This window comes from Schistocerca serialis, chromosome 4, assembly GCF_023864345.2.
Source record: "Schistocerca serialis cubense isolate TAMUIC-IGC-003099 chromosome 4, iqSchSeri2.2, whole genome shotgun sequence".
NCBI lineage: Eukaryota > Metazoa > Arthropoda > Insecta > Orthoptera > Acrididae > Schistocerca > Schistocerca serialis.
Window position 1 is genome coordinate 274,416,611 of NC_064641.1, and position 23,749 is coordinate 274,440,359.

General features: G+C 43.0%; 1 protein-coding gene across 2 annotated transcripts in view; it reads right to left on the reverse strand.

The window, feature by feature from the left end:
* Window positions 1-23,749, reverse strand: part of LOC126473837 (ATP-dependent translocase ABCB1-like) — a 675,020-nt gene that overhangs the window by 77,229 nt on the left and 574,042 nt on the right. For both annotated transcript variants that reach the window (XM_050101164.1, XM_050101163.1), the window contains 4 exons: window positions 21,225-21,420; window positions 12,327-12,551; window positions 8,766-8,891; window positions 4,232-4,435 (listed from right to left, as the gene is read on the reverse strand). In XM_050101164.1, coding sequence (XP_049957121.1) covers window positions 4,232-4,435; window positions 8,766-8,891; window positions 12,327-12,551; window positions 21,225-21,420 — 751 coding nt within the window. The remainder of the gene's footprint in view (window positions 1-4,231; window positions 4,436-8,765; window positions 8,892-12,326; window positions 12,552-21,224; window positions 21,421-23,749) is intronic.

The window sequence follows — 23,749 nt, forward strand, 5'->3', positions numbered from 1 at the left end:
AATCACGGAAAACCTAAATCAGGATGGCCGGAGACGGGATTGAACCGTCGTCCCCCCGAATGCGAGTCCAGTGTGCTAACCACTGCGCCACCTCGCTCGGTTTTCTCATGGCGAAATCAAATTGTCTAATATGGGTACTCACCATCTTCCTATACGGAAAGCAAAACATAAAACGGGAGGTAGAGATGTATATTTGATCATTGCCTAAGTCTTACGTAATCTCAGAGTCACCCTCTAATTACTATTTATTATATCATTAAAACTTAGGACGTAATTTCCACCCACTAAGGAAAGCAGAAAACATGCGAGATGTTACAATGGGACAAAGCGAAAGACAGAAGTGGAACGATTAGATGTTTTTGAAATGTGTTGGCAGAAGGGACGCCTGAAGATTGATCGTCTTCCAAAGGTCAACGAGAAAAAAAATCTAATAAAGGACATAGGAATACGGTTGAACACGTATGGCGACACGTGTCGTTGTTGGAACCTGTTGATTGTCGATCATGTGGAGTGCAGAAGTTATGATTAAATGAAGGTATGTCTGGAAACCCACAGGAATGATCTGCATCAAATCAAATATAGGAAGTTATTAGAAACATCGCACCGTATTACCACGGCACGCACGATAGGTGTAATCCTCTGTGTCCTAAAATAAATAAAATAAAAAATGTTACTAAGATCTAAATCCAGGATGCGTATCGGCTATTGTAGATTCGAACCATTGTCCCCTGCATTGCGGATTCTGGGTTTGTCGATTGTTGAAAGAAAAAAAAAAAAGGAAATACGGGCTTCGGAGGTTCATTCGGAGATAAAAAAATGATAAATGGCAGGAACATTGGGGCTTATTATGCACAAAACCACAAAGGTTCAAAGGTCTGTGAATTCCTAAGGGACCCAATAGCTGAGGTCATCGATCCCTAGACTTACACACTGTTTAAACTAACTTAAATTAATTTACTATAAGAATAGCACACATACACACACACACACACACACACACACACACACACACACACACACACACACACACAAACACACACATGCCCGAGGGAGGACTCGAACCTGCGGCAGGAGAGGCCTCGCTCCGTGGCCTCTAACCGCGCGGCGCACACAACCACAACCACAGGCAGTATCTTCTATAGCGTTCCTATCTTACTGCATTCAGTAGCAAGAGTCGCAACCCGGGCCTTTTTAGTTCGACAGATTTCTGCTTTCTCTTTAATTCTGTGATTTACATTTTTTACTAGAAAGCAAATAAGAATAATTGTCTGATTTCATAGCTGGGCCGGAGATGCAACCGACTACCGTACGGACGACCGAAATACGACTCTGAATTTGCTTTTGTGCTTATAAAGCTCACGCAGACATCGAAAGATATTAATAAATTGGCTGCATAGCGAAGTTGCTATATGTCGTTCAAAAAAGAACTAGAAATGAGTGTAGTTAGCCACATAAGTAAAACCGAGAAAATATATGAAGGACAAACAAACGACATTAACGACCGAAAGAGTTGTGCGTTTACCATCTGTCCGTGCTATATTGTCTAGAATAGAGTGGACTTTAGTCCGCAGATCAGAGTCGTGTCCGAAGAGTTGTGAGTAGAGTTTTAGCTTAGCTAAACCCTCCGAAATGACAGTGTTGTTAAACTCGCAGTCAGAGCCCGCAGCGTTCAACACTTGAGCTGACAACCCAGGGGGCGCCATCTCGATAGCTGAGGCGCCATGGTAACACGCCGGTCAGCAGAGTCCGGCCTACGCACAGGGCGGCGATCAGCAGACTGCAGAGGTGTGTGCGGACGACCGTCGTCGCCTCAGCAGAGAGTAGCAGACAGCATCACTTTTTGCCTCCTTTCAATGGCGCACTGGAAGTATCCCCGCGTAGACTTACAGATGAAACGAAACAACTCGAATGAGTTATTAACGCGATCCATTCCACATTCATTCTGAGAGGGATTACAGGTTCTCCCTAGAAAAACCAGAGTTACGCTGTGTGTAATTAAGGAACTTGTGAACAGCAATTTTAGAAGCTGCGTTTCTACACAGTCGAACCATCGGAAATAAAGCATCTACCACTAGGGATGATGTCTTCGAAATACTTCGTAACTGAAGGAACCGCATGGGTCTGTTTTACGATAGCTTCAATATAAAAGGGTGCATAAAGGAATTAAAGGAATCCTAGGTTTAAGGTCTCTCCTACAGTGTGTTTATTATAGAGAAATTGAAAGCTGTGTTGGAGAAGGATGGAGTACAAAATCGACTGTGGCGTTTTAGGAGGAATCATTCACACTTTCACCAGAACAGATTAAGGAAAACTGTGGAAAAAAACTGTTCAACGAATATGGCCTTTGCTTTGTAATCACGTTTTGTAAACACTTGTACAGTAACGCGATCATTTTCTCAGCAATCAAGTGTATCTGAGTTAGTGGCTAACTTCTTATCTACTCTATACTGCAGTCGGTCATGCAATGAGCTAAAAAGTCAAGAAACAAATCAAAAGCTTAAATAGAATATTTTTACTTCATTAACTGTAAGAAAAAGAGCTGTAGTAAATCCTAAAGAATGATTTCTGAAATGACATAACAGCTGCGCTACTTTAAATGCGAACGTTTTAACTTAGGTCTACACATGAAGGCGACGACTGTCAATTAATTACACAAATAACTATAAACAGTCACTACGTGTGTCGAAGAGCTATGTCTCTATCATCAAATGACAAGACAAAGACAAATAGTACGTACGGCTTTTAGTGTGCAATCTGTGACACCGTCTGGCAGCAAAGAGAAAAAAAAATATTTACCACATGATTCAATAGGGATGCTTCCAATGGATACCCAAAAAGCAATAGAAATATAAATACGACTATACTTGTGCTAGAAAGGTAACAATTCAGCGGAAGTCATATCTGGGCCTCCCCAAGGAAGTGTTATGCACTCTCAGCTGTTCTTACTGTAATTTATATAAACTGTCACTGTGATCAGTCTCCGAAGCACTTAAATGTGAATTAAGGAGTTATCATATAGATGTAGTTGTAGATATTTGGGGATAACTATTCAGTACAAAGGAAGAGTACTACTGTTATATGAGTGTACATAATTTCGTGTGGCTCAGTGACTTCATTTACATACACATTGATACTCTGCAAATTACATTTAAATGCCTGGCAGAGGGTTAAACGAGCCACCTTCACAATTGTCTATTATTCCAATCTCGTATAGAGCGTGGAAAGAACGAACATCTATATCTTACTGTGCGAGCCCTGATTTCCCTTATTTTATCATGCTGATCGTTTCTCCGTATTAAGGTCGGCGTCAACAAAATATTTTCGCATTCGGAGGAGATAGCTGGTAATTGGAATTTCGTGAGAAGATTCCGCCACAACGAAAGACGCCTTTGTTTTAATGACGTCCACCCGAAATCCGGTATCATTTCAGTGAGACTCTCTCCCCTATTTCGCGATAATATTAAAAGTGCTGCCCTTGCTTGCACTTTGTCGATATACTCTGTCAATCCTATCTCTTAAGGATACCACACCACACAGCAGTATTCTAAAAGAGCACGAACAAGCGTAGTGTAGTCAGTCTCTTTAGTACATCTGTTACATTTTCTAAGTGTCCGTCCAATAAAACGCAGTCTTTGGTTAGCCTTCCTCACAACATTTTCTGTGTGTACTTTCCAGTGTAAGTTCTTCGTAATTGTAAATTAAATGTGTTTAGTTGCACTTACGGCCCTTAGATTTGACTGATTTATCGTGTAACCGAAATTTAGGGGATTCCTTTTAGCACTAGTGTGGATGACCTCACGCTTTTCGTTATTTAGGGTCAATTGTCAATTATCGCACCATACAGATATCTTTTCTAAATCGTTTTGGAATTTGTTTTGATCTTATGATCTGACCCAGAGGAAATCTCTCAACTGGACGCCACTTTGGCGACTTTCGAGCCCCCAACCCACACCAGTTATCCAACTGTGAAAGGTGATCCACAGTTTAATGTCGAATCCGAATCACGTTTCGTTCCCCTGTTGAGAGGCAAAATTTTAGATTAAGGGTGGCGTAATTTTCGTGGTCCGACCGGGAGACAATCACGCAACCTTTAGGATTCCTGGCATGCTCTTTACCACTAGACTACCACGCCCACCAGTTATATGATTAATTACATCAATCATAAAACATTGCAGTACAAACGTGTCAAATTTTATATTTTGTGGTACAGGATGAGAATTGTTAATCTCACCAGCGGCAACTTGGAGATGAAGTCATGAGCGTTAGCCATCTTGGCGGCCTCCTCGATGTCCTCCATGGTGCACGTGTCCCGCCCGTAGCGGATGTTCTCCGCGATGGTGGTCTGGAAGAGCACCGGCTCCTGGCCCACCACGCCGATCTGCGAGCGCAGCCAGCCCACGTTCAGATTGCGGATATCATGGCCGTCCAGCTCCACCTACAAACATTGGGTAGTCAACGCACCGAGTTTGGTTGAAGGGCCAGAAGCCTCTATGTTAAATGGTAAATTAGTATGCTAAGGGTATGAACATACATTCTGATACAAAGAAAAAGACGCGCCATGAATGAATTATCTAAATGGGATAGAAATCGGCATGTGTGATGCATATCTACAGACAAACAGACGATTACAATTTCAGAACAGTTGGATAATCTATTCAAGAGAAAGAGCTTCACAAAATAAGCAAGTCAACAACGCGTTTCACCTCTGTCCAACATGCAAGCCGTTATCAAAATTGCTTGCCATCAGGGACAACAAAACGTAGCGTAGAATATCGTCGGCGGATTGCTATGCTGTAAGAGTGCCACGGATGACTACCAAAGGGGTCATACTTTGAAAGGAAACGGTACCCCAGGGCATCACTCCTGGTTGTTGAGCCATATGCCGGGCTACAATCAGCCTGGTACCCCACCGCTGTCTGGGCCATCTTCAGACACGACTTGGCTAGTCATCGGAGCTCAGTTAGAGGCGAGCCTCATCACTGAAAACAGTTCCACTCAATGAGATTCCAGCCCGAAGAGGTGTCTGGAAACTCCTCGGACAGTGGTGGGATACCGACTTGACTGTCGCTCGCCATATGTTTCGAGAATCTGAGGTGATGTTCTGCGTGCCATTTCTTTTCATAGCTGGACCCCTTTGGTTGTCATCCGCCACTCCCTTATAGCACAGCGGTACGTCGATGATATTCTACGCCCCGGTTTGTTCCCTTCATGGTGAGTCATCTTGGGCTTATGTTTCAACAACATAACCCTCCCACACAGGGCAAGAGTTTCATCCACTTCTCTCCATGTTGGCCAAACCATGTCGTGGTCCGCAAGGTCGCTGGATCTAAATTCAAATGGTTCAAATGGCCCTGAGCACTATGAGACTTAACATCTGAGGTCATCAGTCCCCTAGAACTTCGAACTACGTAAACCTAACTAACCTAAGAACATCATACACATCCATGCCCTAGGCAGGATTCTATCCTGCGACCATAGCGATCAGCCACAGCGGCCGGCTTTGCTGGATCTCTCCCCAATTGAGATCGTCTAGAGCATTATGGGTAGCACCCTCCAACCACGTCGGGATTTTAACGATAACGCGCCAATTAGACAGAACTTGGCACAATATTATCCATCAGGAGGACATTCATTAACTCTATTAATCAACGCCTAGCCGAATAACTACTTGCGTAAGGGGCAGACGCGGTCCAAAGTCTTATTGACTTGCACGGTTTCAGTCAGGAATTGCGCGACTGCTACGGTCGCAGGTTCGAAACCTGCCTCGGGCATGGATGTGTGTGATGTTCTTAGGTTAGTTAGGTTTAAGTAGACTAAGTTCTAGGGGACTTATGACCACAGATGTTGAGTCCCATAGTGCTCAGAGCCACTTGCACGGTTTATGAAGCGCTGCCTCTTGAATAAATCATCCAGTTTTTCCGATACTGCAATCATTTCTTTGTCCTTACGTGTACATCACATCTACCGATTTCAGTCCCATTTGAATAACTACTGCGTGATGGGTCGTTTTTCTCGTTTTCTCTCTAAGCGTATAATTTACAAAAAGTTCTAATCTGAACTAACATATCAGTGACATTATTTAATTCCTACTAAATGAAATGAATGTAACATAGTATACAGAGAATGGCATAATGTAACACATCAGGAGCAGGTTGTAATATTAAATTAAAACAATTACAAAATGGTAGCACCAAAGTTTAGATGTTCGAATTGAGTGTCTAAGTAAAAGCGTGTGATGAAATATCCAAGCCCTGTGTGAAACACGGGGCAAACTCGTCAACATCAAAGATCTCCAGGTTTACGCAATATAAAATTTGAACGAGAGCGAATGGTCGAATACTATTTTCCGTGCCGTGAAATATCAGGCAATATAGAGGGTAACGCTACTCCACTACCAAGTGTGTGCAATATGTCGTGCGCAGAGAGCTGTGATAGTCGTGTGGACCATTAAGATGTGATGTCAGCTGGCAGTAACAAAGGCGTAGCGCGCCATCTCTGTCGTAGACTTTGACCTTTGCGACAGGTGAGCCATTATCTGGCCCAACAGTTTTTCGTCGTCTTCTTATAAAGATATGACTAATACTTTTGTAGGGTGTCCATAAAAGAATGTCCTAGTTATAAATTTTAACAGTGTCAACTGTCACAGTCGTAGGGTGTTGGTTCGAGGTCATAGTTAAATAATAGCTCAGACAGTTTTAGATAAGTGTATGCGCGTGTTCAGCTTTGTGGTTTCCCTCGTTGCAGAGCCATATACGCCACATATGGTGACTCCTGATCATAAAGTATTTTAAGTGTTTTGTTGGGGCTGATTTGGGGGAAGAGACCAAACAGCGAAAGCATCTGTCTCATCGGATTACGGAAGGATGGGGAAGGAAGTCGGCCGTGCCATGTCAAAGAAACCAACTATAACGCGTTTAATGTGCTTGCCCCTGCTAAAAATGGAAACTTGGTTGGTCATGAAACTTCCTGCAGATTAAAACTGTGCACCCGACCGAGACTCGAACTCGGGACCTTTGCCTTTCGCGGGAAAGTGCTCTACCATCTGAGCTACCGAAGCACGACTCACGCCCGGTCCTCACCGCTTTACTTCAGCCAGTATCTCGTCTCCTACCTTCCAAACTTTACAGAAGTTCTCCTGCGAAACTTGCAGAACTAGCACTCCTGAAAGAAAGGATACTGCGGAGACATGGCTTAGCCACAGCCTGGGGGATGTTTCCAGAACGAGATTTTCACTCTGCAGCGGAGTGTGCGCTGATATGAAACTTCCTGGCGCTGCAGAGTGAAAATCTCATTCTTGTTTGGTCATATTTGATTGAATTAATGCTCATTATATGCACATAACATCATCTTTTCAAATAGCTGTGCTGTGGATTCAAACTGTCACCGTCTCCTGTTTCCTGAAATATGTTTCTCTTTGTTCAAAATACTGAACTGAGAATGTGGTTTTCGGATTACTTGTCGTGAATTTAAATATTGTAGCTGTTGCTTTGTGTACGCTTGTGAAATTGTAAATCACTTACTTATATTCACTAACTATATTACCGGTTATCAATGTACTCCTTTCGGAATTATTTCTGTATGTACCTCTTCATTCTTTTCTTATTACTGTAGAATATTGTGCCCCGTTGCACAGCCACCATCTTGTTGTATATTGTGGGTTCATCTTATGACATTTGAATACTTTCGCACATCGGGGAATCGGGTATTGTCTTGCAGCGACAAGACAGTGTAATAACCAGTTTTTCGTTGCATGCTATGAGGTTTCACGAGCGGCTAATACAGGTCGACGAGCGTTGGTCCGCTATTGTCCTTTAAATATCGTACGGAGAGATCTCGCACATGTTTACAACTGACGAAACGCTGTGTGTACGCTAAGATCTTATGATGCTGAAAGCGAAATGCGTCATAAAAAGTAACTAAAAAAGGTAATTTTGGGGACCAAGCCAAGAGTAATTTATTATTGCCAAACATGGCCGGAAATTCCCAAAAGGAAATGTCTAATCTATGGGCAGATAGTGAACACTAGTTCAATTTGGGACCATTGCATTTACGAATCAGTGCTCTGTAATGTTCAAATTAGCTCTGCAAGCCAATTTGTTATTTACGCGGGAGTATGAATCTCTCTCTCTCTCTCTCTCTCTCTCTCTCTCTCTCTCTCTGTGTGTGTGTGTGTGTGTGTGTGTGTGTGTGTGTGTGCGTGCGTGCGTATAGCGTTTTAGCGTTTGCAAATTGTTTTCTAGGGCAAAAGAACTACATTTTTTGCACAGCTTGGTGATTACCCGGCTTAACTACTGTCACTTATGGAAGTAGGCACGGCTTTTTATTACAACACACATATTTCAAATTAGTTTGAAGATGATATGTATAGCACAGAAAGGAAATTAAGAAACGCTGAGTTTACACATACATACGTTCCGTTGCTGTTACACTGACTGTCTCTGTAAAACATGAATTAAAAAAAAAAAAAAACATTCACACAACGACACCAATCAAGTGAAATTATCAACTTAAAACAGCATTGATTTCATGGAGCAAGGTGACTGTAATAAACATTGGAACTGTCACCTGACAATGGATAGAACTCGTGACATGTGTCGCAGATAAAGAACTTAAAGGTTCGTGCCTGGTTTAGTTGTGCTTTCTGTTTATATCTTAATCAATGAGTGTGCCTTTAGGAGAGAGATATTCGCATCAGAAGATGCGGAGAATCTCTTCGTAAGAAATGACACACTATGAACAGTGAATACACCGCTTGAGCTACGCACCGCTCCTCGTAGTGGGTCGTAGAACCTCTGGATGAGTTGGATGCACGTAGACTTCCCGCAACCAGAACTTCCGACAAGAGCCACCGTCTCGCCACTCTTCATCCGTAGGTTCAGACCGCGGAGAATCTGGAAAGCAAGATATTTCATTATAACTTATTCTGTTTTAGATTGCGCGCAGTATAGACTACTATACGTCTAATGCTTTAATAAGTAATATCGATACCGGTAGTCCACATCCCCGTAACCTTTGATAACGATCTACTTTAATAATGTCGTTGTCACGTCACAACTGCTTCTAAACCCGTGGGTTATCCTGCTCACGATTCCAACGCAAGAAAATGACCTCCTTCGAGAGACTTAAATGTCTAAACTGAATTAGTCTATTGTTGGTATCACTTGTATAAAACTGCAACACTAACACATTTTGACGGAAGGAACTCTCAGAATAGAAGACGGGTATCTCGCGAAGCGTTTTTCACTCGTTGTCCTTCAACCTGCTCTCACGGTAAGAGGGTATTACGAGTTGCTATTACGAAATGCGTGGCTGTCTTCAGCAGTCAACCGTTCCCCTGCTCGAATACGACAGCGTTGCTCGGAAATGAGACAAACTTCCTCGTTTATTGTATCTCGCCTAGCTATAGCGTACAAAACGGCGAGGTGATCCCAGACGGTTAACATGTAGCCATTTTAAAAACTAGGCCGGTTTTATGCGGCCCGCCACGACTTTTTCTCCTGTTTCAACCTCTTCACCTGAGAGTAGCACTTGCACCATGTGTCCTCGGTTGTTTGTTGGCTGTATTCCAATCTCAGTCTTCCTCTGCAGTTTTTACCCTCTTCAGCTTGCTTTAATACCACGGAAGTTATTCCCTGATGTCTCAACACGTGTCGAACCCTCCTGTCCCTCCTTTTTGTGTTTTATATATGTTCCTTTCTCCTCTGATTCTGCGGAGGCCCTACTCATTCCTTACCTTATTAACCCACCTAATTTTCAACATTCTTCTTAGCATCACATCTTAAATGCTTCGATTCCCTTCTTTTAAGATTTTCCGACAGTCCATGAGACACCACCATACAATGCTGTGCTCCAAACATACATTCTCAGAAATTTCTTCTTCAAATTAAGGCCTATATTTCCTACTAGTAGACGTCTCTTGGCCAGGAATGCCATCGTTGTTTGTGCTAGTCTGATTTTTATGTCCTGCTTGCTTCGTCTGCCGCATGATGATTTCCTATTAAGGTAGCAAAATATCTTAATTTCATGTACTTCGTGATCACCAATCTGGATGTGAAGGTCACTTATTGGAAAAAGACGGACACCCGAGAACAGAAATAGACGTACAAAATTTTGAACTAGGAAATAATCGCCACATTTCTACTTTTCGAGCCGACCGTTATTGCCGAGCGGCTCTACGTGCTTCAGTCCGGAACCGCGCTGCTGCTACGGTCGCAGGTTCGAATCCTGCCTCGGGCATGGATTTGTGTGCTGTCCTTAGGTTAGTTAGGTTGAAGTAGTTTCTAAGTCTAGGGGACTGATGACCTCAGATGTTAAGTCCCATAGTGCGTAGAGCCATTTGAACCATTTGATCTACGTTTCGATTATGAAAAATCGAAAACAATTCCACTGAGTGAAGTACGACTATCATGAGAGCATATTACCTACCCGACCGTAATTGTACATTCGTAACATGAAGCAAGGTCTCTACTGAAATACGTGATCCCTATCTAGCTTTATGACAGAATATTTAGTCTTCGTCATAGAGTCTATTTTTTTGGCAGTTCAGACGTCTTTTACTTCTCTTGAGATTTAGCAAAATAGAAGATAATTTACGTTAAGACAACAAGATAACACTCCACCACTCCAACGAACGATTCCATAAGGAAGACTGTTCATAGAATGTTCCATACTCATATGGGAGCAGAAACAACTCATATGCCTTCTTAAGAGAGGTCTGGAAGAAATGTTGACTTTCACTATCAGACGAACCTGTAGGTACAGATATTCATAGGAGCGTGAGTGGGCTGCCGTTGTGTTCCAGTCGGTGTAATCTCGTGCAGTGAATCATAGGGAACAGATAGAGGAAACCCCAGTGAATAGTGACTGCAAAATTAGAGTCACAGGCGTTAGAGTGAAAGCAGTTTCAGGCACTTTCGCATGGTAGAAATGAGCATAGGGGCAAACGAGAATACTGAACCTATTGAAGAAACAAAAGATATTTGCTTAAACATAATCCCTCTTATTTCACCAGGCCCTGACAGTGTTACAACGCTCACAAAAGCTGTTCTCTGTTACAAATATATAAGAAACCCATACAGTCGAAGTTCACAGAGCTTAAAGCTTTGAATATTAGTGGATAAAGCGTTACCCACGCCCCTCAGGTAATACCAGTGCTGGAAACTTTATTTAATTAATAAAAATGTTAATAGTATGACAGGAAACGGACGGAAATTGGAGACATTGCAGTGTGGTTTTTTTATCTGACTGTAGCAACATCTATAGCGTGATGTCAATGGAGAACAGTGGAGGTCTTATCATGAAAATCAGTTAACTAGATCCAATATTACGAATTTGACCATATGAGCGTCTTTACTGCTGAGCAGGTGACTACTGATCCAATTCTTTGACCACGATGGGTTTCCTGTACTGAATCGGGGCTCTCTTAAAATTCAGTGTGTTCTTCGGCATTTTCTTGTTGATTTAAAACACAAAAAATATATCCTCAATAATAGAAAAGGAGACTTGTGTTACCTATAAAAACAAATCCTGAACCCAAAATTGGAGTAGTTGCTCTCGGAATTTTTAGACAGCGCACTCGATCACGATGCCACCGAAGGCAGAAGAGACCAATATTTATGAAATTACGAAACAAGTTTCCAAGACGGGTAATTAGTTGTGCGTGCGTAAAACTTGTGGCTGGTGTTTATGTCGGACAGAATTATATGGCCGTGCGGTCTCGAGCGCTCTGCCACGGTTCCCGCCCCCCCCCCCCGCCCCCCCCCCCCCCCCCCCCCCGGCCGTAGAAGGTTCGAATCCTCAATCGGGTATCGGTGTGTGTGTTGTATTTTAAGTTAAATTAAGTAGTGTGTAAGTCTAGGGACCGATGACCTCAGCAGTTTGGTCCCATAAGAACTTACCATAAATTTCCAAAAGAATTGTATCTAATTTCTGGTTTGTTAAAGTTGTACGTTTCTAAACCCATGGATCACATGTGGTCAACGTTACCGCGATTAATAATCAGTAAAACTGAACCTTCCATAATCTAGTTGTTAGCATTGCTACATACGAAGGTTCGATTCCCAATGAGTACCTTACATTTTTCTGTGGTGGAAAAACCTGGAATGATGTCTTCTCATCCTCGTAAGGGCACGTCAATAGCTGGTTGAGAAAAACTATCATATACCCTGCCGAACTGCCGTCGGACGTAAAGGCTTCCATAAGACCGAAATCGACATGACAATATTGTTAACAATAGAACAGTTATTGACAAAAGTTAAAGCTGCTACTGAAAGCAGAGACGGCTTTACCATCTATGAGGTGTGGGACATTAGAGTTCGCGCACTCACCTTCACGCCCTTGCGTGTCGGGTACTCGAAGTGTACGTCCTTGAAGACAACGTCGCCCTTGACTCCTTCAAGCCTCTCGCCTTCCTCGGACATGCTGTTGATGGGAGATTCCCGGTCGATGACGGAGTACACCTTCGCTGCAGCGCCTCTGGCTATCGAAAACGCCTCGATGAAGGGCGACGCCATACCTAACATCCAGGAAGCCATCAGCACACAGAGGAACACCTGTGGGGGAAAAAAACCACTCGGTTAAGTGGCGAACGATAGAAGTTCTGCTGCTCTGTTGACCAGCATGGACTCCCACTGACCTGTATCTACTTGTTCTGAATCACTCTAGTTTGAAAAATCTCTTGATAAGTCCATACCTAGGATACAAGAACGTGACCAAGGCAGGATGGTGCTAACCATCAGAAAAGTGAGATTAACGTTGGAAAGTAGGAGATTAGATAATGGCGGAAGTAAACTGTGAGGACGGGTCGTGAGTCGTGTTAGGACAGCTCAGTCGGTAAACAATTGCTCACGATAGGTAAAGGTCCCTGGTCAGGGTCCCGGACCAGAACACAGTTTTAAACTGCTAGGACTGAAAAAATCAACCTAGAGATTAGGATTATTCTTCAACGGTTGTGTTTGCTTGAGCTGGAACCCACAGGATAACGTCCTCACCTTACTAATTCATTGGAAAATGCAAAATGTTGGTAAACAATGACATAATTTTGGTGTGTAGCTCGTAGGCTACTGATAACTGAGTGAAACGTCCCTAGGGTCGAATATCATAATGAACCGAACTGATACCGAGACTACAATGTCAGACACAAAAGTAAATATTACGAAATAGATTTGCATGTTACGACTATGCCATGACGTCAGCTGTTTGCAACATGGGCTCTAGTCCAGGTCCGGCGCGAACTTTAATGTGTCGCGAACAACCCACGTCAGTGTATAGTCGTAGAACGCTACTCTATTGCCGGCTATTGTGGTCGAGCGGTTCTAGGCGCTTCAGTCCGGAACCACGCGGCTGCTACGATCACAGGTTCGAATCCTGCCTCGGGCATGGGTGTGTGTGATGTCCTTATGTTAGTTAGGTTTAAGTAGTTCTAAGTCTAGTGGAGTGATGACCTCAGATGTTAAGTCCCATAGTGCTTAGAGCCATTTGAACCATTTGAGATACTCTATTTCCTAATCTTAACCACTGCTGTAATCGTCGGTGACAGTGTATTGTCAGAGACGGACACTGTACGAACACAAATATTGTAACCACCAACGAAAGTAAATTTTGCTAATAAGACTCCCTTATTAAATGAATGCGTACATATATTTTCTACGCTATACCTTGAGGATATGAAGGTTTTTTGTCTATCCATGAGAGCTTTATGCTGAGGTAGTTTGTCGTATGAAGTTATCTGCTCTTGCTAAAACAGTAAATATGGGTCATAATTACTCACTCACAACATTTGACTAAACTAGTATTTACTAAATGAATTATCAAAAATAACTGACAGTCGTTAAAGGAAGGGAACACCAGATAGATGCAGTATACCACGAGTTAGATAGTATTTAACATACGTGACAGATCTGAAGAATGTAAAACCACTTAAAACTGCGAAAATAGCTTCATAAATAGTAGGTTACCGTTAATTTCATAATTCTTACTGTCAGTAAGCTTTTGTGAAAGGAAACGAAGAAAAAAGACGAAGGAAATCAGCATTCGTTAAGCGGCAAGAAGTGTATATCCGACAATGTGACGAAAGACAAATTGTTTTCAGCAAGACTCCTCCCCACTGCATTTTAATAACATTTTCATCCGACCAGTATTTTGCCTTTGCCGGTTACCAGGAAATAAGGCACGTTCGTTACAGCGCGTTGGGATTATTTTTTTCATCTTCATGATTCATCCCGATTCGTAAACGGCATGAGGAGATTTTATCTTACTTGTATGTTATGAAATAATGCCGTCCAGATGTAGGTAACACGCTTTATTTCAAGATGGTGGAGTAACCCAAAACACTGTTGGATGATAAAATCATTAAAACGCAATACAGATGTATCTAGAATTAAAATATCTTTCATGAAAAGTACGCAAACTTCGTAGCACCGCACGTAAATAAATAAATAAATAAATAAATATTCATAATAATTTTTCTATTGAAACGTTTATACACTTTTTGCTGCTCGACTAACGTATAACTTACTTGCGGTTGGTGATCATTTCGGATGATTCGGATTCTACACGTTATGACAGATGGAATCGGACATAAGCATTCAGTCCTTCACTGAAAAACTCATACATCTGCAATATTCAGAAGAATTGATGGAATGTGCTGCTCGAGTATGACTCTTATTAGGTAAATGAAAGGAAAGCACTCTACACTGAGGTGGCAAAAATCATGGGATAGCAATATGCACAGACACAGATGGTGGTAGTATCGGGTACACAATGTATAAAAGGGCGGTGCATTAGCGGAAATATCATTTGTACTCAGGTGATCCTTGCGGAAAAGTTTCCGACGCGATTAAGACCGCACGACGGGATATAAAAGACATCCAACACTGTGTCAGGAGTGTCCCGAAAATACCAGATTTCAGGCATTATCTCTCGCCATGGACAACACATTGCCCAACGGCCTCCACTTAACGACCGAGAGCAGCAGTGTTCCGTAATTGCGTCAGTGCTCACAGACGAGCAACACTACACGAAATGAAGGCAGAAACCAATGTGGGACGTACGACGAGCGTCTCCGTTATGACAGTGCGGCGAAATTTGGCGTTAATGGGCTATGGCAGCAGACGACCAACGTGAGTAACTTTGCTAACAGCACGACATGGCCTGCAGCGCCTCTCCTGGGCTCATGATCATGTCAGTTGGATTCTAGACAACTGGAAAACCATTGCCTGGTTAGAATGGTCCAATTTTCAGTTGGTAAGAGCTGATGGCAAGATTCGAGAGTAACGCAGACCCCACGAAGCCACAGACTGAAGTTGTCAACAAGGTACTGTGCAAGCTGGTGGTGGTTGCATGATGGTGTGGACTGTGCGTACATTGACTGAACTGGGTCTTCTGCTCCAACTGAACCTATTATTATCGGGAAATGGGTATGTTCGGCTACATGGATGACATTTGCAGCCATCTGACGATGAAATTTTTGTGGATGACAATGTCTCATGTCACTGGGCGACAACTGTTCGCGATTCGTACGAAGAACATTTTGGACAACTCGAGCGAATGATTGGGCCACACAGATCGCTCGAAATGAGTCCCACCGAACATTTATGTGACATTATGGAGAAGTCAGTTCATGTATAAAGTTCTTCAACGGCAACTTACGGATGGCTGTAGGGGCATCATGGCTCAATATTTCTGCAGGGGACTTCCAACGAGTTGTTGAGTACACGCTACGTCGAGTTTCTGCACTGTGGAGAGCACAAGAAGGTCCGACACGATATTATCAGGTATCCCATGACTTTTATCATCTCAGTGCATTTTGTCTTATGAACCTAACGCTCCTACACTCACATTTACTGGTAGTCTTTGAGACATTGCGGTTATGAGCTTGTTGTATTCCAAGCCCAAACAACTTCAAGCAGAAGAATGTTGTCAAGAAGGGCGACAAATCAAAGGACAAAATTGTCGACCAACAAGGAAAGGTATTCGGGTACATCGGCTGACGCCAGAACGAAGGCTAGCGGGAAAAAAAAGACTTACGAATTCATGAATCATTACACGAGTTTCATTGCAATCGGCAGAGCCCAAAGCACCACCTGAAAACGTTTTGTTAACGTTAGCCAGATAATGCGGAAAGAATTCAAGTACATATCCAGTAAGGAACTGAGGAGCATGGTGTGCGCCCCTCCCCCCCCCCCCCACCCCCCAGCCCCTCAGGAAAAGAATAAAATCTCCAAATCGAATCCGCAACTACAGACCACCTTACGATGAAACACAGCGTGCCACTGCCACCCCTTCCTTTTTCAGTTACGAATGACCTGTGCGAAGAACAGCTGATGTTAAGCCTCAGTGTGAGAGTTTTCTTCACGGTACTTTGGCGCGATAATACACAGGGGGGATAAAAATACAGGTTGACTGTTCTGGGAACGTACGCTGTGATGCAACACGCCTGTGGTTCCAGAGCCTGCCACTGGAGTTGGCTACGCATCTCTGCGTCTCTTTCGCGGGTACTACACGAACCAGTTACGAAACACGCTGCTCTTCAACATTCAGTACCATTTTGAAGAAAACCAGGATATGTCAGCGAAAAATGCTCCTACAAAAACACAAATATGCTCATATTTTAAAAGACTCTGACTGAAAAGTGAGGTACTAGCTGAAACACTTTACCTTCCTCAGCAAGTATAAAAATTTTCCCAAATGTTTTGAATTGCGAACACATTTGCGATCTCTTCAACATGCAATTCGCCTCCCACTTGCCCGCACGACCTCTTCTAACCGTAGCTCACTCTCATCCACTAGTCCATTGCTGCAAGTGGCTGACACTCATCCACTCTCACTTTCTTGTTCTCACTCACTTATTCAGCAGAACTCATTATGATTCTGTCTTTGTGTCTCACTGTCATAGTGTCACTCCCTCACAGCTACAGTCTGCTTCTTTCTGTCCTACTATTACCGTCTTCTCTCTCACAGCTCCTGTCTCCCTCTTCCTGCTACTATCTCATTTCTTCCTTCTCACTGATCCTGTATCTTCTCACTGTCACTATTCCACATTGTCGTTGTCAAAGACTCTCACATTATCATCGGCTCTCACCCAATTCCAATTTCACCTTCTCTTTACTCCTCTCACACTGGCACTGTCATCACCACTCTTTTCCTAGCACTGTTCTGTCACTTTCTTTTTTGCTGTCATTTCGGCCTGCTATGGACCACGAAGATTTTTATCTCTTACCTGATAGTGTTTTCCTCTTTTGCCAGTAGATTTTCATTTTGGCTGACTGTGCTTCTTTTCTCTGTTTTGACCATTTGCAGGCAGGACGTGGAAGTGGCGTAGTAAGCAAAATAAAGTTTTTAGTAATTTTGACTTTTTCTCTGAAAACTTCTCGATCCTGAATGTCATCAAATGAAATTTCAGCTTCCTGCAAATCCTTTTTAACTTGGCTTGCCCATTTTGGATACGATTTTCTTTTTGAAATTGGTGAATGTATGCTATGAGTAAGTCTTTGCGGGTTCATTCTTTCCAGATGACCAATAAACATCATTCTACGCTTCCTCATGCTCGTAACAATGTCTTCTCTATGTTTGTATAATTCACAGTTGTGTCTTCGGCGGAATTCTCCGTTTTCTTTGATAAGGCCAAGGATTTTCCTCAAAATTTTCCGGTCTTTTATTTCAAGTTTTCGCAGTGTTTCTTTCTTCGTCATGTTTAAACATTCTGATGTATAAAAAGCTGATGATCTAATTACAGTGTTATAATGACAAAGTTTTAGGTTTAAACACAGGCTCTTGCTTTTGTATAAGTCTTTGCACAGATGAAAAGCACCTCCTAGTTTATAACACCTACTATCTACAACTGCATTTTCTGAATCGTCAGGTGCAATTATTTCTCCAAGATATTTAAATTTTTCGACTGCTTGATTTTCTCTTGTTGTATTTCAATATGAGGAGGAAAGTGTTTGATGTTTGTGATCAATTCAGTTTGGTAAAATGCTATTTTTAGGCCAGTCTTAGCGGCAATTGATTGTATGCTGGACACTTGAACCTTAGCTTCGTCAATATTATTTGCAATTAGTGCCAGAAGATCAGCAAAAGCCAAACAGTTTCCATTATCTATTAACTATCTTCCACTGTCACTTTATTCCTCTCTTTCTCTCACATTGCCATTGTCTTCCAAACTCTTACTATGCCACTATCTTCCAGTATTTATACACATTAGCATGCCAAAATAATTTTTAAATGTGATTAGTCAGGCAGAATGGGGCAGCTGGTATCCCAGTTCTGTCTTTTAAAACAGCCTTTTTTGTGCTCAGATAGGTGCATTTTATCACTTGATCCCTTTCTTCCCTGCCACAGCACGGCATGTCATTCATATGAAAATAGCTTTATGGGTCGCTAACATTTAGACATTTTACTTATGTAAAATTGAAATAATGGAAAATTAATTTTACACCTCAGACAGGATTTTACTTGGACAGAATTTTGCATGTTTTTTAGTATTTTAACGCTGAATTTCCAGAACCCTTCTATTACTAACGGCGGCATTTCACATCATATTTCTCCGAACTACGTCACTTTCTAAACTATCCTTTCGCCTCACACCGGATATTAAGTGCATATTTTACGTGTGCAAGTAGGATAACTTTCAACCTCTGTATCTCGGAAACCGATAAAGATAACAAGGAAAGGATAAGTCTATTCGAGATCGGGATCTAAGGAATGTATCGTAAAAATTTCAGCCATTCGCTGATCATAAAAGTCTTGGGATCCGCTGCTCAGTTTTGGTAACCAAAAACCACACTTCTCTGGTTTTCTCTAGAACACACTTTTTAGCTTTTCTCTGGAAACGTCCATGAGCTAAATGGTGTCTCTACAAACCCATTAAGGTACGCCGTGGAGCATGCCGAATGCAAAAAGAATCAAGTGATTTGTCAAATTTTCCTAAGCTAGAGGAAGTTTCTAATATTCAAACTTTGATCCTGTTCTACAGGATAGTCACAGTGAGACTATCCTTATGTTGTGTATAGAAATGATCCCTAGCTCAAAGCCTGTCCAAGACGCTTGACCCTTCGTTTTCTGTCGCCAATAGAATCCGAGCCCTGGAAAAATCACGCTGTAACGCGCTACGTTGTGAAACATCTTAGTTAGCGCATGCTGTAGCATGCGAACCGATAGTTGACGATGATTAGTAACAAGTTTATCCAGAAACATTGGTAGTGAAATCTCGAAACTATTTCGTCATTCAGTGCGAAATTAACATGTGTCATCGGCCCCTCTAGTCCAGAGTCAGGGTATGGTCTTCAGAATTCAGTGTAGAATAAGGAACACAGAACACATTCTTCTCTTATGATTTCGTAAAGTAAACGGATACATTTGAGAAGCCTGCCTCCCTAGCAGAAATAGTCCACTAGTTCTGGACCCTATGTAACATTAACAATATGTTGTTTCGGGTCCGAATGTTCTTAAAATTTCTAGCTATAATTTTACCGACAAACTAGGTTCGAGATCATTATACAAAATGAAGAACAGTGAAATTACAGAAAAAAGGTTCAATGCTATTTCTTGGTATGACTTTTTTTTCGAGGATGGGTTTAGTTCCGGCATCCACGCAGGAAAATAAAAAGTTTTCTATCTCGAATGTTCTATTTATTCCCGAAATATGTTTTTGTATTTTAGTTACTTAACAACATACATGACACACTCTAGGTGGATACCGGTTTATTTGTTAAAATTCAGCGAGAGATAAGGAGTAAAAAATCTAAAAACTTTCGTTTTAGGTACTTCCTAGTATTGAGCTTCTGTCTACAGGGTGGTAACGAATGTGAACGGAGCGCGATTTCTGTCAATAAATGTGCTACGACTACAGTAAGCTATCATGGATTAATGTGTTCAGTGATTTAAAATCATAAGAGGTTCCCTGTGGGAAAAAGTCATTTCGAACCCAAATTCATGTATAGGTCATGCATTACGACTTCCAAAATGTAAATAATTCTAAGTAGTTACCAAAATATTCATACTGACTTAGGTATAGCAATAGCCCATAGTTACGAAAGATAAATATCAAGTGTATAGTTCGAGTAAAAAGTGTGTATCTACTTCAGATAAAAATTTCCCGATAATTTTTAAAGGATATTAGTCACTTCAGTTCGCTAAATGACGAACCTAATGTTCGAAAACGTTCTCAAACTATAATATAGAATGTGACAGATGTATTCGTCCTACTGAACTCTAAGCAGTAAGAGGTATGTTCGGTAAGTAATGTAACCCATTTTTTCTCAGCCAATTTCGACTGAAAAAATGCATAATTTGTTGTGGGACATCGGGGAATATTTCTGCTTCATCTCCTATAGTTTCCTGAAGTTCCGACAGGTGGCGGCACCTTCAAAATGGCATCTGTAACGGAGATGCGTTCCAAGCAGAGAGTTGTCAATGAGTTTCTTTTGACGGAAAAAGAGCATCACAGATATTCATATGTGCTTGCAGAATGTCTACGGGGACCTGGCAGTGAACAAAAGCACGGCGAGTCGCTGGGTGAGGGGTCTGCCATCGTCGTAACAACGTCGCACAAACCTGTCCGATCTCCCGCGTGTCGGCCGTCCGCACACAGCTATGACTACTTTAACCTTGGAACGTTCGAAATATTACAATCAGACACTGAAATAAACAGCCTACTTACATAGAGAAAACATAAACAGCCTACTTACATAGAGAAAACATAAACAGCCTACTTACAACACCTCACGGTGCAGCTGGACGTGTCTGTTGGTGGTGGTGACACCCTCGTAACAAGGATCAACTCTGAAGTGTACTGTGTTACCCTCAGGAAACTGAAGAGACGACTTCAGCATGTACGTCGCCACAAAAATGCAAACGAACTTCTCCATTATAATGCAAGGCCACCCAAGAAAAGCTGACCAAACTTCGGACTGTTCTTCCCCATCCACCGTACAGTCCAACTCTCCGACTTCCATCTGTTTGGCCCAATGAAGGCTGCACTCCGCCGGAACCAGTATGCGGGTGCAGCAAGACGTTGGCTCCATGCCATGAGGCATACAGGCCCTTCTAGCAAGGTGGCGAAAGCCGTAGCATTGAACGTAGATTTGTTAAAACTAGGGTTTTGTAGCCAAAGGAGTGGGAAACAATTTGGTGTATTGAAATCCTGTATAAAACTAACCTGTTGCGTTATACATTGGACGCTTATCGTAGAATACCCAGATTTCCACAGGCGGGCGGGTACGCACCGTGAGCATGGTGGCTGCGTCGTATTGCCTCTCGCTCTCCGGGTAGTCTCTGTCCCTGAGGATGAGGCCCACGCCGTACCAGAAGGCGAGCCCGTAGCTGGCGAAGGCGCAGAACCACTGGGCGGCATTGCCGAACCCGTTGATCATGTTCCTCTTCACGCTGAACTTCATCGCCGCCTCCAGTTTCTTGTTGTACCTGCCGAAAATGAGTGAAACGTAATTTACTGTCACATTTTAATTTTCAGCGGAAAGTCACGCCGTTTTCGTCGTTCTGTGCCTCTGCAGTATGGAAGTGGACACGAAGAGTAGGAGGGATATTAAGCCCTGCTCTATTCGACATTTCCAGATCGAGCGTTTTCATATTTTATCATAAGTTTAAAATAGTCTTTCGTCTTCACTAAAGCTCAAAAGGTGTGCTTACTTATAGTGAGAATGGCCACTCCAATGTGATATACAAGTCATGGAATACCGATACGCACTTCTTCAGATTGCGGTAGTATAGCGTACACAAGGGGTAAAATGGCAGTGCATTAGCGGAGCTGTCATTTGTACTAGCGTGATTTATCGGAAAAGATTCCCGACGTGATTATGGTCGAACGACGGAAATTAAGAGCCTTTCATCGCGGAATGGTAGCTGGAGCTAGACGAAAGAGACATTTTATTTCGGAAATCATTAAAAAAAAAAGCACTCCGTCGTCAGGCCACGAGTGGGCTACCGGGACCATCCGACCGCCGTGTCATCCTCAGAGGAAGATGCGGATAGGAGGGGCGTGGAGTCAGCACTACTATTTGGTCGAGTAGCTCCTCAATTGGCATCACGAGGCTGAGTGCACGCCGAAAAATGGCAACAGCGCATGGCGGCTGGATGGTCACCCATCCAAGTGCCGGTCACGCCCAACAGCGCTTAACTTCGGTGATCTCACGGGAACCGGTGTATCCACTGCTGCAAGGCCGTTTCCTGGAAATAATTAGGGAATTCAATTTTCCGAGATCCACAGTGTCAGGAGTGTTGCTGGTACACCAAATCTCAGGCATTACCTCTCACCACGGACACCACGCGGCTCTAGGCGCTGCAGTCCGGAACCGCGAGACTGCTACGGTCGCAGCTTAGAATCCTGCCTCGGGCATGGATGTGTGTGATGTCCTTAGGCTAGTTAGGTTTAGGTAGTTCTAAGTTCTAGGGGACTGATGACCTCAGATGTTAAGTACCATAATGCTCAGAGCCACTTGAGCCACTCACCACGGACAACGCAGCGACTGAGTGTTTATAATTTTCAGTGATAACAGACAAGCAACGCTGCATGAAGTAACCGCAGACGTACCATGAACGTATCCTTTTGGACAGTGCGGCGAAATATGGCTTCAAGGGCCGTGGCAGTAGACGAACGACGCGAGTACCTTTGCTCACAGCACGGCATCAGTTGCAGCGCCTCACCTAGGCTCACGACCGTATCGGTTGGACACTAGACGACTGGAACACCCTGGCCCAATCGGATGAGTCCTGATTTCATTTGGTAAGAGCTGTTGGTAGGATCGAGCGTGGCGCAGACCCCACTTAGCCATAGACCCAAGTTGTTAACAAGGCACTGTGCAGGCCGATGGTGCCTCCATAATAGTATGGGCTGGGTTTACATGGAATGGACTGGGTCCAGTGGTCCACATGAACCGGTCATTGACTGGAAATAGCTCTGTTCGGCTACTTGTAGACTTTTTTGCAGCTGTTCTTGGGCTTCATCTTCCCGAACGCTGCACTTTTTATGGATGACAGTGCTCCAAGTCACCGGGCAACAATTGTTCACGACAGGTTTGAAGAGCATTCTGGACAATTGGAGTGAGTGATTTGGCCACCCAGATCGCCAGACATGAATCCCATAGAACTTTTAGGGGACATAATCGACAGGTCAGGTCGTGCACAAAATCCTGCACCGGAAACAGTTTCGCCATTATGAACGTTTGTGGCGTTAACATGGGTCAGTATTTCTGCAGGGGACTTAGAATGACTTGTAGAGTCCATGCCATGTCGAGCTGCTGCATTACGTCTGACAAAAGGAGGTTCGACGCGATGTAAGTACGCATTCCTTGACGTTTGCCCCTCAGTGTATACTGCACATACAGGGTGTTTCAAAAATGACCGGTACATTTGAATCGGCAATAAAAACTAATCGAGCAGCGATAGAAATACACCGTTTGTTGCAATATGCTTTCGACAACAGTACATTTTCAGGCAGACAAACTTTCTAAATTACAGTAGTTACAATTTTCAACAACAGATGGCGCTGCGGTCTGGGAAACTCTATAGTACGATATTTTCCACATATCCACCATGCGTAGCAATAATATGGCGTAGTCTCTGAATGAAATTACCCGAAACCTTTGACAACGTGTCTGGCGGAATGGCTTCACATGCAGATGAGATGTACTGCTTCAGCTGTTCAATTGTTTCTGAATTCTGGCGGTACACCTGGTCTTTCAAGTGTCCCCACAGAAAGAAGTCACAGGGGTTCATGTCTGGCGAATAGGGAGGC